This window comes from Rhincodon typus, chromosome 15 (genome assembly GCF_021869965.1).
Source record: "Rhincodon typus isolate 14 chromosome 15, sRhiTyp1.1, whole genome shotgun sequence".
Lineage (NCBI taxonomy): Eukaryota > Metazoa > Chordata > Chondrichthyes > Orectolobiformes > Rhincodontidae > Rhincodon > Rhincodon typus.
The window spans coordinates 62,202,003-62,219,603 of NC_063346.1; the positions used below are offsets into that span (position 1 = coordinate 62,202,003).

General features: G+C 41.2%; 1 protein-coding gene across 1 annotated transcript in view; it reads left to right on the forward strand.

Moving 5' to 3' along the window:
• LOC125484944 (probable G-protein coupled receptor 139) overlaps positions 1 to 4,693 on the forward strand; it is a 25,546-nt gene extending 20,853 nt beyond the window's left edge. The window contains exons 4-5 of the mRNA XM_048605586.1: positions 937 to 1,013; positions 3,801 to 4,693. Coding sequence (XP_048461543.1) covers positions 937 to 1,013; positions 3,801 to 4,693 — 970 coding nt within the window. The remainder of the gene's footprint in view (positions 1 to 936; positions 1,014 to 3,800) is intronic.
• Positions 4,694 to 17,601: the final 12,908 nt, after the last annotated feature.

The following is a 17,601-nucleotide window of genomic DNA, read 5'->3' on the forward strand; positions in this document are numbered from 1 at the left end:
TTTTCTGAAGAAGGTTCCAGACCTGAAACGTCAGCTTTCCTGCTCCTCTGATGCTGCTTGGCCTGCTGTGTTCATCCAGCTCTACACCTTGTATTCTCAGATTCTCCAGCATTGGCAGTTCCTACTATCTCTGCTGTATGATTGGTTTCGTTTCAGGCTGGGGCAGGTATAGAACTGATTGTAATTAGTATTGAGACCAATGTTCTGTGTGAATTAATTCAATTCAAGCGGTCTTAGGAAGAAAATATGGAATCAACTACTTGGAAGCAAATTGTAGAATCTTAGAATCACCCTGGAAAGTAAGAACATAAATATAAAATATATCTTGAAGATGGGAAAAAAATTGAGAAGGCTGTTATGAAGGCACTTGGTTTCCTTGTCTTGGTTATAGCAGAATAAAGTGAAGAAGTGAGGAAGGTTTACTAATTCACAACAAGTGAAAAACACTGACAAAGAACTGATGTCAGATATGCTGGTTCACTTAAAGTTTATTAATCACCAGGATCAGTTCAAATGGATCCAGGTATGTTAGAGGAATACGGATGGTGACTGCTGAGTAAATGGCCAAACGTTCCCAATCTTCTTTAAATATATAGTTAGCACCAGAGGACTGGTGGGTACACTTTGCATTACACAGCATTGAAAACAAGCCGTCCAGCCAACTTAGCTAACTGACACTCAACCCAAAAGATAGGTTAAGTATGTTCCGCCCTTACTCAATAGATTGTGATATTAATCCGAGAAACTACAATCCGTGTTGTGACCTTGTTCAAATTGTCATGAACAATTGCAAATATTTAAAGGATCCAGAAGGAAGTTATCCATCGCTGTTGAGCAATGCAAATTAGAACAAACTGAAATACTGAAACATATTATGGCCAAATTAAAAAGAGAGGCCATAGGCTTCAAACTGAGTGTTCGTTGTTGTTTGCATAGATATTCCTTCAGATTATGCTTGGATGTTCTGAAGGAAAACTCGAAAAAGCAACTTGTGTTTGTCAGCTTTGAGTGGGGTAAATGAAAAAGCACTGATGCAAGGAGTTTGTTACCATGTATAGAATATTATAACACAAAATAACAGGGGAGGCGATGGCCTAGTGCGATTATCACTAGACTGTTAATCCAGAGACCCAGATAATATTCTGGGGACTCAGGCTTGAATCCCGCCACAGCAGCTGGTGGAATTTGAATTCAATTTAAAAAAATCTGGAATCAAGAATCTAACAATGATGACAAATCCATTGTCAATTTTCAGAAATACCTCTCTGGTTCACTAATGCTCTTTCGGGCAGGAAACTGCCATCATTATCTGGTCTGGCCCACATGTGACTCCAGACCCACAGCAATGTGGTTGAGTCTGAACTGCCCTCTGGGCAATTAGGATTGGGCAATAAATGCTGCCTAGCCAGCGACGCCCTCACCGTGTTAATGATTAAAAGAAAAAAATATATATACAGAGGTCACTTTCTGACCAAACCAAGTTGAAATAGAAAGCAGATTCAAACTGCAGAACATACAAGAGGTGGATATCAGGTGAGGAGGAAGTAGATTCGCAGGTAGGTAAAGTTTTAAGTAGGTATAGGCGTAAGGCACCAAGTAAGTCAAATGCAAGATATGTACAGGGCAGGGTGCTAGGTAGGTACATTTGAGATACATAGTAGGTAGGCTGCCAGATGGGGTACAAAGTAAGGGGTACACCAGATACATCATTTGCTGAGAGCTGAGGTGAGAGGATCATGTCTGATAGCTGGAAAGAGTTGTTTAAGACGGCGAGGCAGGTGGTGTCAGGTGCTGATGGAATAGAACAAAGAACAAAGAAAATTACAGCACAGGAACAGGCCCTTCGGCCCTCCAAGCCTCTGCCGATCCAGATCCTCTACCTAAACCTGTCGCCTATTTTCCAAGGATTTGTATCCCTCTGCTCGCTGCCCATTCATGTGTCTGTCTAGATACATCTTAAATGACGCTATAGTGCCCGCCTCTACCACCTCCGCTGGCAACGCGCTCCAGGCACCCACCACCCTCTGCGTAAAGAACTTTCCACGCATATCTCCCTTAAACTTTTCCCTCTCACCTTGAAATCGTGACCCCTAGTAATTGAGTCTCCCACACTGGGAAAAAGCTTCTTGCTATCCACCCTGTCCATGCCTCTCATGATTTTGTAGACCTCAATCATGTCCCCCCTCAACCTCTGACTTTCTAATGTAAATAATCCTAATCTACTTAACCTCTCTTCATAGCTAGCGCCGTCCATACCAGGCAACATCCTGGTGAACCTCCTCTGCACCCTCTCCAAAGCATCCACATCCTTTTGGTAATGTGGCGACCAGAACTGTACGCAGTATTCCAAATGTGGCCGAACCAAAGTCCTATACAACTGTAACATGACCTGCCAAGTCTTGTACTCAATACCGTGTCCGATGAATGAAAGCATGCCGTTTGCCTTCTTGACCACTCTATCGACCTGCATTGCCACTTTCAGGGTACAATGGACCTGAACACCCAGATCTGTCTGTGCATCAATTTTCCTCAGGGCTTTTTCATTTACCACATAGTTCGCTCTTGAATTGGACCTTCGAAAATGCATCACCTCGCATTTGCCTGGATTGAACTCCATCTGCCATTTCTCCGCCCAACTCTCCAATCTATCTATATTCTGCTGCATTCTCAGACAGTCCCCTTCACTATATGCCATTCCACCAATCTTCGTGTCATCTGCAAACTTGCTAATCAGACCATCTATACCTTCCTCCAGATCATTAATGTATATCACAAACGACAGTGGTTCCAACACGGATCCTTGTGGAACACCACTGGTCACAGTTCTCCATTTTGAGAAACTCGCTTCCACTACAACTTTCTGTTTCCTGTTGCCCAGCCAGTTCTCTATCTATCTAGCTAGTACACCCTGGACTCCATGCGACTGGTGACATGGTGTCGGTCTGGAGCAAGAGCTTGTTGGCGCTAGTGATCAGACTTTGTTAAGTCTCAAGTATGTGAGGGGAATATTGGGACTGGGGTCCTAATGCACTTCAGGTCCGGGGGAAAATATGGGAAATACCGGAGAAGGGAGCAGGGGGATGGTGGGAATCAGATCTCAGGGGCTGCAGGAGCTGTGTCTTGAAGTAGTAGGTGTGCTGGATCCTAGAGTTGAGATTGGAGGTAGATTGAGGTTCACAGGTTTCTCTGGGGAGAGGGCGGAGATTGTGAGTGCACGTGTGCGTGTATTTGGAGATGGAGCAGTTCTGTTTGTTGTAATTTGTGAATCAGATGTTTAGTTTGCTCAGGAATCAGATTAGGTACTCAATAGTCTAATCTTTCTTGAGTTACTATTTACTTAACTGCAGCAGGACCACCTAAACTCTCCAAGATAAAAGAAGACTTTCAGAGGTTTCCAGGCATACAGGGATTTCCAGTGGAATCTTCAATCTCTAGATCTGTTATCCTAGGGACTCAACAAGGTCCCATACTGCAACTCGCATCCACATGTCAGAAATAATTCTTTGACCAGCAAAAAATACCCCAGGACAAAATGTGGTATTTCCTGATCATGGAATTAAATTGGATCAAACAGACATTCCAACCTTCATCTGTTTGATGTCTGAAACACTACGATGTGCAATTTCAAAAGACTTGTCTGTCTTTTTTAAAAATTAGCTATAAGCATTTTCATTTTTCCTACCAAGAAAGCATGTGCAATAAATAGGGATTTTCAGATAACATTTGTGCAAATTTAGCACCTTATGTTATGACACAGACACATTGTATCTGTGCAGTAAATTCAACCTTTTATTTAACAGTTAACTTGATGGCAATCACAATCCTATCTCGCAGAACCTGTGGACTCTCCAAATGTGTCAATCGTTACTTGGTGGCCATGGCTGCAGCAGATCTTCTGGTTGTCATCACCGATGTAATGTTGAGATGGTTTATCATTTACTTTCCAGTTTCCTTCCTGGATATTACTTTTGTATGTAGTTTGGTAGAAGTGCTTATGTTTGCCACCACAGTGTGTTCAGTATGGCTCACGGTTGCTTTCACCTTTGATCGATTTGTGGCTATTTGTTGTAAGAAGCTAAGAACAAAATACTGCACTGAGAAAATGGCACTAGTGGTTATTGGAACAGTGAGTGTGCTGGTCTGTTTGGAAAGCATTCCCTGGTTCTTCAAGTACAGAGCTAAATACACCTTCAATAACCTGGAGTGGTTTTGCATCAAAAAAGCAGAATATTACACTTCAATCTTCTGGACTGTATATGTACTTCTCCATCGCTTTCTAACTCCATTAGTTCCATTTCTTTTGATTGTTCTCTTTAACATTCTGACAGTCAGACACATCTTCATGGCAAGTAAAGCCCGCAGGAGACTCTGGATGGAAACTGAGAGGGAGGGTCCCAGTGACCCAGAGATGGAAAGGCGCAGAAAGTCTGTCATTTTACTCTTTTCTATCTCAGGCAGTTTCATCCTGTTATGGATGACTAATGTTACATGTTTCATCCATCAGCGAATTGCATTTGTGTATGGTTCATCTCCACCTTCACCCACTATGGGTACAATTGGATACCTGCTCCAGCTCCTCAGTACCTGCACAAACACTTGCATCTACACAGTGACCCAGAGTCAGTTCCGAGAGCAGTTAAAAACAGTTGTCAAATATCCTTTCAGTTTGATTCTCAAAGCTATCAAACTATGAGCACGACTTTTATGTCATTTTGTCATTATCAGAATTCATGTTGATCTTATGGAAAAATATTTAATAAAAGTTGTTGCAAGCAGGGAAAAGACAGTGGAGTTAGGCAGCGAGTGACAAGAAGATCCAGAGGCAGTCAGCACCAGTTAGGGAAGCGAGTGAGATTAGGACCTAAAGAAAGTCAGTATCAGTTAAATAGTGTGCAAAAGCAAGATCTGGACACAGACTGTACTTGTTAGAATAGTGCGTTGAAGGATTGCACAAGCATTCAGTCAATTGAATAAGCAGAGAGAGGACCCATACAGTCATCGAGATCCACAGCAAAGAGAAAGACCCTTCATTCCACTGTGCCTGTGCCATTCAAAAACAGCAACCTATCCTTATCCTATTTTCCAGCATTTGGCCATAGCAAGTGCTCATATAAATATTTTTTACATGTTAGGAAGGTTCGTGACTATAGATAAGCAAGATGGAGGCAGTCAATGTCAGTTGGAGGATGAAGTGATTGGAAAACCAGAGCCAGTCAGCATTGCTTATTGGAGCTATCCAGGAGGACAGCAGACATGTTCTGAGAGAAATCAAAGCCTGACATCTTAGGAAAGCAAAGTGACAATTTGATGGTGGATATTTTGCTCGTTGATCTTCAAAATCTCTTTGAATCGGTGAATAAAAGTTGTCAAAGTAAGGTTTGAGCAACACTAATGCCTACTGATAGTAGTGTTTGATCATGATAATTTGTATGTTTATCCTATTCAAAAGGAGTAAAGTTTATTGCTTTCCGAGATTTGAGTTATAATGTTATTAAGTACTGAACAAAGGCATTAATTAATAAATTACTTAATTGAATCCTATTTAGGTTTGCAGGACATGAGGCATGTTGTGATTGCAGAATGTGAGATCTCCTGGACACCAGTGTCATCCAGGACAACCACCACTACAGTAGTGTTAAACGGAAATAGATTCAGATGGTCTGGTGGCCAAATTACAATTGCTGGAATATTACCTGAGCCACACACATTTCGGATTAACGAAGTGAAGGCAGGGCCCAAATGTAAGTTTGTTCTGGTTCATGGAGCACTGGCACCAGTACTAGTGAAAGAAGGGCCATGTCACGGGTATGATTTACAGCTGAACAATGGTGATTCCATGAACCACATAGTTAGGCCAAGGCAGAGGGCTTTAAACCAAACAGTGAGCCAAGGAAAGCAACTTGGAGAGATATTGTAAATCAAAGAACAGAGACAAGACAGCAGAGAATAACACTGAATGGGAAATTATAAACAGACCATGACAGGAGGAGATAAAAGTAAAAATCTCAGAGTACATCAACAGATAAGGCTAGACATTCCAAAATAATGAAAGGAAATCTAAAGGCTATGTATCTGAAAGCACATAGCATTCAAAACAGCTTTGCTGATATTACAAACACAAATAAAGAACGATCAGATAGTCATTATTGTTACAACTTATCTTATGCCATACTATCTTAAATATGATATCTTAAACTGTCTTGCCATATTTAATACACACAAGAACTATCCACCCATAACCCAGTAACATTGCTCAATTCCATGTCGATGCATCACACTATTTTAAATGACCAATATCATCCTTCCAAAGTGCAATTATTTCATTAGGTACAGGAGCAAAATTAGCTATTCAGCCCATTGAGTCTGCTCCGTCATTCGTCAATGGATGATATTTTTCCTCAACTCCATTCCCCTGTCTACTACTTGCAAATTTTAATCCTCTTACCAATTCAAAAGAAAATCTATCTCTGTCTTCAACACTCTCAATGACTTTGACTCCACTGCTTTCTGTAGAAATCAGTTCCACAGATTCATCACCCTCTGGCTGAAAATATTCCTCCTCATCGCAGTTCTGAGTGGTCATCCCTTCACTGAGGCTGTGCCTTCAGGTCCTAGTCTCTCCTACAAGTGGAAACCTCTTCTTCATGTCTATTGTTTCCAGGCCATCTGTGCTCGAGCTCTATCGCTATCAAGTTCCCAGATATTTCATTGCAGAGAATGTTGCAGAGACAACTATCACTGTCCCTGGATATGTCCTGCCCCATGGCAGGAGAGACCCAGCAGAGGTGGTGACACACTGGTATACAGGCAGGAGGGAGTTTCCCTGGAATCCTCAACATTTACGCTGGGTCTCATGAAGTCTCACGAAATCAGATTAAACACAGAGAAGCAAATCTCTTGCTGTTTAGCATATTCTGTTCTGACTCTGCTGATGAATTAGTATTCCTCTTCTTGAATAACACTGAGAGTAGCAAGCACACAAATTCCACTCTGGCTGGGAAGTTAAATGTTCACCACCAGGAGTGGCTCAGCACTTGTGATCAAGCTGCTCGCGTCCTAAAGGATACTGCTGCTCGACTGCATCTGTGGTGGGTGGTGAAGGAACCAATAAGAGTGAAAAATATACTTGGCCTCATCCTTACCAACCTGCTGGCTGCAGGTACATCAGTGCATGACCATATCTGTGAGGATGACCTCCGCATAGTCGTTGTGGAAACAAAGACCCACCTTGACATTGAGAATACCTTCCGTTATTTTGCGTAGCACTATCACTGTAGTAAATGGGACAGATTTCGAAAAGATCCAGCAACTCAAGATGGGCATCCATGAGTTGTTTTTGGCAATTAGCAGCATCAGAATCATACACAAATCTGCAACCTCGTGGCCCAGAAACTCCCCTTTTCAACCATTACCATCAAGCCAGAGTTTCAACCCAAGTCCAGTCAAGAGGGCAGGAGCAGCACAAGGCTCACCAAAAATGAGTTGTCAACCTGGCGAAGCTACCAAGCAGGATTTATTGCATGCCAAACAACATAAGCAGCAAGTGATAAAATGACCTAAGTGATCCCACAATGGCTCAAATCTAACATATCCAGTAATGCATTGTGATAGACAATTAAAAAAAAAACTGACTGGAGAAGTTGGAGGCACAGCAATACCTCTATCCACAGCTATGGAATATTGCAGGTCTTCATTGCAAAAGAAAAGTCTGAAGCATTCACAACAATCTTTACTCAAATAGGCCATCCTGGCCTGCTCCAGTGGCCCCAACATCACAGATGCCAGTGTTCAGCCAATTTGCTTCACTCCACATGATATAAAGAAACAGTGGGAGGCAGTGAATACTACAAAAGATACATAAGAACATAAGAACTAGGAGCAGGAGTAGGCCGTCTGGCCCTTCGAGCCTGCTCCGCCATTCAATAAGATCATGGCTGATCCTTTCGTGGACTCAGATCCACTTACCCGCATTCTCACTGTATCCCTTAATTCCTTTATTGTTCAAAAAATATCTACCTTTTTTTTAGAAACATTTACTGAAGTAGCGTCAACTACTTCACTGGGCAAGGAATTCCATAGATTAACAACCCTCTAGGTGAAGAAATTCCTTCTCAGTTCATTCCTAAGTCTGCTCCCTCTAATCTTGAGGCTATGCCCTCTTGTCCTAGCTTCACCTGCCAGTGGAAACATCTTCTCTACTTCTATCTTATCTATTCCCTTCATAATTTTATATGTTTCTATAAGATCCCCCCTCAATCTTCTGAATTCCAATGAATATAATCCCAATCTACTCAGTCTCTCCCCATAAGCCAACCCCCTCAACTCCGGAATCAACCTAGTGAACCTCCTTTGCACCCCCTCCAGTGCCAATACATCCTTTCTCAAGTAAGGAGACCAAAACTGCACACAGTACTCTAGGTGTGGCCTCACCAGCACCTTGTACAGCTGCAACATAACCTCTCTGCTTTTTATTTCAATCCCTTTAGCAATGAAGGACAAAATTCCATTTGCCTTCCTAATTACTTGTTGTACCTGCAGACCTACCTTCTGTGATTCATGCACAAGGACACCCAGGTCCCTCTGCATAGCAGCATGCTGCAACTTTTTACCATTCAAGTAATAATCCTTTTTACTATTACTCCTACCAAACTGTATGACTTCACATTTATTTACATTGTATTCCATCTGCCAGACCTTTGCCCACTCACTCAATGTATCTATGTTCCTCTGCAAAGTTTCACAGTCCTCTGCACATGGGTCTGCATATGGGTCCTGACAATATTCTAGCAGTAGTACTAAAGACTGGTGCTTTAGATCTTAACCCCAGCCAAGCCGTTCTAGTTCAGTTTCAACACTGGCATCTACCTGACAATGTGGAAAATTAGTCAAGTGTGTCCTGTACATAAAAAGCAAGACAAATCATCCTGGCCAATCACAGGCCCAGCAGTCTACTCTCGATCATCAGTAGAGTGATAGGAGCTATCATCAACAATGCTATCAAGCATCACATGTTCAGCATCTTCAGTTTCTTCATCAATGAACTTCCCTCCACCATAAGGCCAAATGTGTGGTTGTACACTGATAATTGCACAATGTTCGTCACCATTCATGACTCCTCAGACACTGAAGCGGTCTACGTTCCAAAGCAACAAGGCAATATCCAGGCTTGTGCTGAGAAGTGAAAATTATTCTTTGTACCACACCATATCCATCTCTAATTAGAGACAAATTAATCACTGCCCTTTGACATTCACTCACTGAATTCCCTATTATCAATTTGCTTGGAGTTACTGTTGACCAGAAACTCAACTGGACTCACCATATAAATACAATGGCTACAGGAGCAAATAAGAGGCTTGGAATATTGCTGCGGGTATTTCACTCCCTGACTTCTGAAGCCAGCCCCAATGTACACTCAACAATTCAGGAGGGCGATGGAATACTCTCCACTTGCCTTGAAGCTCCAACAACACTCAAGAAGATTGACACCATCCAAGACAAAGCAGTCTCCCTGTTTGGCACCAAATCCGTAAGCATTCACTCCCTCCACTGCTGATGCTTAATAGCTGTAATGTGTACTATCTACAAGATGCGCTGCAGAAATTTGTCCAAGATTCTTAGACAGCACCTAAAAAAATCGGACCTACTTACATCCAGAACCATGAGGGCAACAGATACATAGGAACGCCAGCACCTGCAATTTCCCCACCAAGCCACATACCATCTTGACTTGGGAATATATCACCATTCCTTCACTGTTAGTCGGTCAAAACCTTGGATTTCACAATTGTGAGTTTACCCACAATACAGGGACTGCAGTGGTTCAAGAATGCAATTCACCAGCACCTTCTCAAGGGCAACTCGGGATAGGCAATAAATGCTGGCCAGCCAGCAACACCCATATCCCATATACTATGTCTAATATCAAAGTACAAAGGTGCATGAGTGGTCCAATCAGCACTCGAGTCTGGAGATCATGGCTGAGTAGGTTGTGGTGTTATTTTCACTCACCTGTGTGATCCAAAAGAAGGAATTTTCTAATCAGTGGAAGTGGTTTTCCAGCAAACATTGAAACAGTTGGTGATGATCATTGAATGATAAGCTTAAGTTATGTTTCTTTATCATTCAAGTTCATTAATCTTTTGTCTTCAGTCAGTTGAGAAATATATTATATGTTGGCTTTGTTCTCAAAGTCTGATGTTTCCATGTCTAATCAATCACCATTGAGTGTTTCCACTATTTGAACATTTTAGTAAAATTATCTAAAATGGGATTACACATTGCAAGCACATGAAGTAATTTGACATTGACAGGTTAGGTTTTGTTATATTAATCAATGTGCATGCAATTATCACTCTTAAAGATGTGAAAGAAAATCATTAAGGTATTTTATTTTAAGTACCATTCCATTTGACAGGGTTCCCAAGTGGTTCATAACTGATTTTGAAAAGATAGTGAAGTAATATTGAATGAACAGTTTAGGAGAGAAACACTTCTCATAAGTGGCTTTGTTTTGAGTGCCATTTTGATCTAGATTATGCATCATGTTCAAAGCAAAACCAATTAATCAATTACACAAATGTGGACAGATATTACTTACCAGACACTCCAGTAGCTATAAGCACAGGGCAGTAAATGAACTCAACGTCAGCAAGTGTTGGTATCGGATTGAAAGCATACTTCATTTTCTGTGTCAAATAATCTAACCTTTACTTGAAACTGTCACCAACTCAAGGAGTCTATATACATTAGCAACCAAATCCTCCAAGGATGTAATTAGGTTGATATTACTTCCAGTCCTTTGAACAAACAGATCTGAAATGAAAATTATTAGAGTGCAGAAACACCTATTGTAGACTGGGATCACAGAAATAAGAACATAAGAACTAGGAGCAGGAGTAGGCCATCTGGCCCCTCGAGCCTGTCCCACCATTTAATAAGATCACGGCTGATCTTTTTGAGACTCAGCTCCACTTACCCGCCCGCTCACCATAACCCTTAATTCCTTTACTGTTCAAAAATTTATCTAGCCTTGCCTTAAAAACATTCAGCGAGGTAGCTTCAACCGCTTCACTGGGCAGGGAATTCCACAGATTCACAACCCTTTGGGTGAAGAAGTTCCTCCTGACCTCAGTCCTACATCCGCTTCCCTTTATTTTGAGGCTATGCCCTCTAGTCCCGGTTTCACCTGCTAGTGAAAACAAACTCCCTGCCTCCACTTTATCTATTCCCTTCATAATCTTACATGTTTCTATAAGATCTCCCCTTATTCTTCTGAATTCCAATGAGTATAACCCCGGCCTTCTCAGTCTCACCTCATAATCCAACCCTCTCAACTGCGGAATCAACGGAGGGAATCTCCTCTGCACCCCCTCCAGTGTTAGTATATCTCTTCTCAAGTAAGGAGACCAAAACTGCACACAGTACTCCAGGTGTGGCCTCACCAGGACCCTATACTGCTGCAGCATGGCCTCCCTGTTTTTAAACTCCATCCCTCTAGCAATGACATACAAAATTCCATTTGCCTTTTCAATTACCTGCTGCACCTGCAATCCTACTTTTAGCGATTCATGCACAAGGACACCCAAGTCCCTCTGCACAGCAGCGTGCTGCAATTTTTTACCATTCAAAACATAGTTCATTTTGCTGTTATTCCTACCAAAATGGATGACCTCACACTTATCAACATTGTACTCCATCTGCCAGACCTTTGCCCACTCACTTAGACTATCTATATCCCTCTGCAGACTTTCAGTGTCTTCTGCACACTTTGCTCTACCACTCACCTTAGTGTCATCTGCAAATTCTGACACACCACACTTAGTCCCCAACTCCAAATCGTCTATGTAAATTGTAAACAATTACGGTCCCAACACTGATCCCTGAGGCACACCACTAGCCACTGACCGCCAACCAGAAAAACACCCATTTACTCCTACTCTTTGCTTTCTACTGGTCAACCAATCCTCTAACCATGCCAACACATTACCTGTAATACTGTGCAACTTTATCTTATGTAGCAGCTGTTGGTGTGGCACCTTATCAAATGCCTTCTGGAAATCCAGATACACCACATCCACAGGTTCCCCATTGTCCACCATGCAAGTAATGTCCTCAAAGAATTCCACCAAACTAATTAAACATGACCTACCTTCATGAACCCAATCTGGGTGTTCCCAATCGGACAATTTATATCCAGATGTCTTGCTATTTCTTCCTTAATGATAGATTCAAGCATTTTCGCCACTACCGAATTTAAGCTAACTGGCCGAAAGTTACCTGCTTTTTGTCTGCTTCCCTACAAGAGGCAGACAGTAAAATGTTCTGCCAAGCGTGCGTGCGAATGTCTGGAGAACTTTCCAGAATGATGCTGGGCTGATTTCTCAAGTAGCCATAGTATATTCGTTTCATTCTTTTCTGTGATTTGGGCATCCATGGCAAAGCCAGGATTTGCTGCCCGCTCCACGTATCCTTGTAAGGTGGTGGTACATGGTCTTGTACCACTGCCGTCCAGATGGAAAGTGGGATAGTTGATTCTGAGAGTAGGGTCCTGAATCTTAATAAGGGAAACCACAACGGAATGAGGCAGAAGTTAGCTACAATGGATTGGGAAAGGATACTGAAAGAAATGACAGTCAATAGGCAATGGTAAACCTTCAAAGAGCGAATGGGTAAACTACAAAAATTGTTTATTCCTGTTTGATGCAAGAATGCAAAGAGAACAGTGGCAAAACTATGGCTTTTGCGGGAAGTTAGAGTCTGAGATGCTAAAGAGAAGCATACCAATTAGCAAGAGAACTGAGGATTTGGAACAGCTTAGAAGTAATCAAAGGATGATCAGGGGTTTGTGGGGAATATGAGAACTAGCTGTAAAAGTTTATTTGGATACTTAAAGAGAAAAAGATTGATGAATACTTTTGTCGATACCTTACAGTCAGAAACAGGGGGTGAATTTCTAATTTGGAACAAAGAAATGACTGATGAAGTAAGTTCAGACTTTCATTCTATCTTAAGAAAGGCAGACACAAATAATGCACCAGAAGTGAAAGAGAAGACAGGGTTTGGTGAAAGGAAGGACCTGAAACAAATATGTATTCACAGAGAAATTGTGAGAGAAATTGATGGGACTCAAGGCTGAGAAGAGGCGGGTCTGATAATCTACATCCCGAGGATTTAAGGAAGTGACCTGAGAAATATCAGGTGCATAGATGGTCATTTTCCAAGATTCTTTAGACTCAGGAACAGTGTTTACACTTTGGATTTTAATCCCATTTACTTCATTATCAGCATGGTGTCTCAGTGGTTAGCACTGCTGCCTCACAGCGCCAGGGACTTGGGTTTGATTTCACCCTTGGGTGACTGTCTGTGTGGAGTTTGCACATTCTCCCTGTATCTGCATGGAGTTCCTCCGGGTGCTCTGGTTTCCTCCCACAGTCCAAAGATGTGCAGGCTAGGTGAACTGGCCATGCGAAATTGCCCGTAGTGTTCAGGGATGTGTAGATCAGATGAGTTATAGCGGGATGGGTCTGGGTGGGATGCTCTGAGGGTCGATGTGGACTTGTTGGGCCAAAGGGCCTGTTTTCCACACTGTAGGGATTCTATGAAATCTATAAATACCACATTCGTGTTTGTGGATTTTCCGCTGTCCAAATAATTATTTCTGAAATGTAGATGGGTTTTGCAGATTTGGACCTTGTAGAGTCCCAGGATAGCAGACACAGAAGTTGAAGATTCCAGTGGAAATTCCCATATGCCGTGAACCCTCTAAATGTGTTAGTTTTATGTGGCAAATTTAAAAGGTTCTGCTGCAGTTAAGAAATAGTACTTACGGAAATATTTGACTATTAAATACGTAATCCAACTCTGAGCAAACTAATCACCCGTATTCACAAGTTAGAACAAACAGAACTGCTCCATCTTCATGCACCCCCACACAGTTCACCTGCACGTGCACACATACACACAACAGAGAAACCCGAGAACCTGAGTCTACACCTATCATCTTACCTCTGCAATCTAGCACTCATTACACATCAAGACACAGCCCCTACATCCCTCGAGATCCAACACTCTCCCCTGCTGCCGTATCCGATATCTCCCTTACTTTTCTTGGACCTGCATTGTTACCCTGTTGCCAACATACCTGAGACTTAAAAAACTCCTACCACTAGAGTCAACAAGCCCTTGCTCCAGAACTGACACCATCTGACCACTCTAGCAGCACTTGATACCTCCTTCCTCTTCATCTTAAACAATTATTCCCACCTATCGGTCATTGGCCTCTCCATCTAAGCTCTAGCCACCTGATATACCTGGCACATTACCTACCTGGCACCCTGCGCTGTACACATCTTGTGCTCTACTTATTTGGCACTTTATCCCTGTACCTACCTCACACTTACCTACCTTCACACTAACCCATACTCACACGATCCCTCTTTTCCTGGCCACCCAACTCTATGCTCCAGGCTCTTTACCTATCAGGCACTCTGCCCTGTGCATAACTCGCCCCCTAATTACTTGATACCCTACCCCCATACCATAGAACATAGAACAGTACAGCATAGTACAAGCCCTTCGGCCCACGAAGTTGTGCCAACCTATTATCCTACTAAAATCAACCTACCCAGCATATCCTACATTTTACTATCCACCAAGTGCCTATCCAAGAATCGTTTAAAAGTCTCTAAAGTATCTGACTCCACTACAACTGCCGGCAGTGCATTCCACATGCTCACCACACTCTGTGTGAAGAAACTACCTCTGACATCTCCCGTATATCTTCCACCAATCACCTTAAATTACTGACCTAAAACTTTGACCTACCTGGAAACCACCTTACATATGTTGTTCTCCAGTCTTCATTTGTGACTTTTTTGTAGTCCAATTTGGTTTGGTTGGAAGCGGTATCCAATATATACATTGTTATTTTATGTTATAATATTATATACATGGTAAAAAAAATCATGCATTAGTGATTTTTCATTTCTCCCAATCAAAGCTGTCAAACACTAGTTGCTTTTTCCAGTTTTCCTGCAGAACATCAGACAATACTCTGAAGGAGTTTCTATGAGGACTAAGCTGAACACTGAGTTTGATAGCTATGGCCTGTCTTTTTGATTTGGCGATACATGCTGCAGTATTTCAGTTTGTTGTGATGTGTACTGCAGAACAGCAATGGATTTCTAACTACTGTGTTCTTTATATATATGCAAATATTCATGACAATTTCACCACCATTTTTGATTGCATGGTAAACTAACAGCATGGGTTGTAATTTCTTGGATTAAAATCACAATCTATTGAGTGACGGTGAAACATACCCAACTCTTAGGTTGAGAGTCAGTGAGCTGTGTTGGCTTGAGCGGTGGTTTTCAATCCATTGTAACACCAATGGCAATCGTTCAATTTCCGGACCCATCCACCCTCTGGTGCTAATGGAATGTTGAAGGAAGATTGGGAATGTTTGGCCATTTACTCAGCAGTTACCATCCTCATTTCTCTGACATTTCCGGATGCATTTGAACTGATCCTGGCGACTAATAAACTTTAGGTAAACCAGCATATCTGAATTCAGTTCGTTATCGTTGCTTTTCACTTATAGTTGTTAATTAGTAAACGTTCCTCACTTATTCACCCTATTCTGCTATAACCAAGCCAAGAAAACCGAATGCCTTCTTCACAGTCTCCTCAATTTGTTTCCCATCTTCAAGGTATAATTTTGATTTATGTTCAGTTCTAACTTCCAGGGGTGATTCTAACATTCTATAATTTGCTTCCAATTAGCTGATCCTATATTTTCTACCTAAGACCATTTAAATTGAATTTATTCATTGAGAACATTCATCTCAATACTGATCACAAGCAGTTCTATACCTACCCCAGTCTTGAACTGAACCAATCAGAAATCAAAACATTCCTTTTCCTTTGTGTTCACACAGTCACTGATGCATTGCTTTGAAAAATGTTTGAAAAGTGAATTTCAGCTGAACTGGTAAATCGTGTTTTAATACCATTTTAAATCATTTTCAATGTTGAAACAAAACATTATGATTTTCTAGCCTTAAATATCACAAGATGGTCAACCGTTAAAATACAAAGGGCAGTACATTCTGAAAATGAACATAATACTGGCACATGACAGATTTTGTGCTTAAGAGAGAAACAAGGCATTTCGCATGAAAACATAGCAGGACACAGTTTTATCTGCAATCACAGTTTTGAACACAATTTGTAGCTGAGTTGTGCATTGTTCTGAAAGCAGAAACATTTGGCTAATTGCACAATGCTGAAGAGCTATTAGTAACTTACTGGGCTCTCCAATAGCCCCAAGTACAGTGCAATAAATGAATTCAATATCAATGAGTGCTGAAAGCAGATTGAATGGATACTTCAGACTCAGAGGAAAGTGATTAGTCCAAGCCAATCTAGAAATGTAATCATCATTTATACAAACAAAGCATGTCCTGCAGGGGTATAAATTCGCGAGACAATCATTGAAATTAGTTACACTTCTTTTAGAAAACATATCTGAAAGACACAGAGCATCAGAATACACATTAATTTTGAAACGAAAGGATTGAATAGTGGAGAGAAACAAACAAAGATACTTGAGGATTGCGCACACTGAGGTCATGAGTAACAGCGTGGTGGTACAAAAAATATTAATTCTTTTTGATTTAACCACTACAATCCTAACAGCATCTCATATCAAGTGGTTCATTTTTTTCATCTTGTCATTATCACCACTGCCAAAATGAACATTTGAGCCATTAAAGAATAAGTGAACAATTGAACTCATTCAAAGAAGAGACAGTGACAGAACAAAGTGCAGTTGTTCCATGAAGCAGAAAACAGGTTAACTGAAAGATGGAGTTCTTTGAATGAATAAACATTTAGAGATTATTATGAAAAAGATGGCATTCACATTAAAGAAAAATCAGATCTAAATACATTACAGAACCAAGTCTAACACAGGACGTATAAAAGAAACATTAAACTGAGAACAAAAGAGACGAGTATAGATCAAGAGAAATTATGGTAAAGCACTTTTGATTTTATATGTTTGAGTTTAAGAGTTCAGGAGTAATGGAGTAACTGGTAAGTTTACATGTTTAGTTACCTTGTTATTGACAGGGCATTCACGCCACAGTGCGAATTCATGAGAATTTTTTAAACACACCTTGTTTCATTAATCGGCTTATAGACTGTAACTTACCAGTTTAGACAAACATTGGAAATGGCTTTACTTCCAGAACTTTGTTCATCCAATTAACTCTTGGATATTTGGTCGAAATCCCAAAGCAAAAACCTCTGAGCCTACCACAAAAATAGAATACAGGAGATGCTGGAAATCTGAAGTTAAAAACTGAAACTATTCAAAATCACTCCTGAGGGAAGTTGTAATCTGTGGAGGGAGAGGTAGTTTAGATTTCAGCTTAATGACTTTCCAAAGCTTTTCCAGTATTTTCTATTTTTTCAGCCCTGACTCGAATCATTTGCAAAGGTTAGACAGAATTTTTGAAGATTTTCTAAGCCAACGGAGCCCTGGTAGATACCGTAAAATATTATCCTTTAACCAATAGTTGTTATCACTGTGAC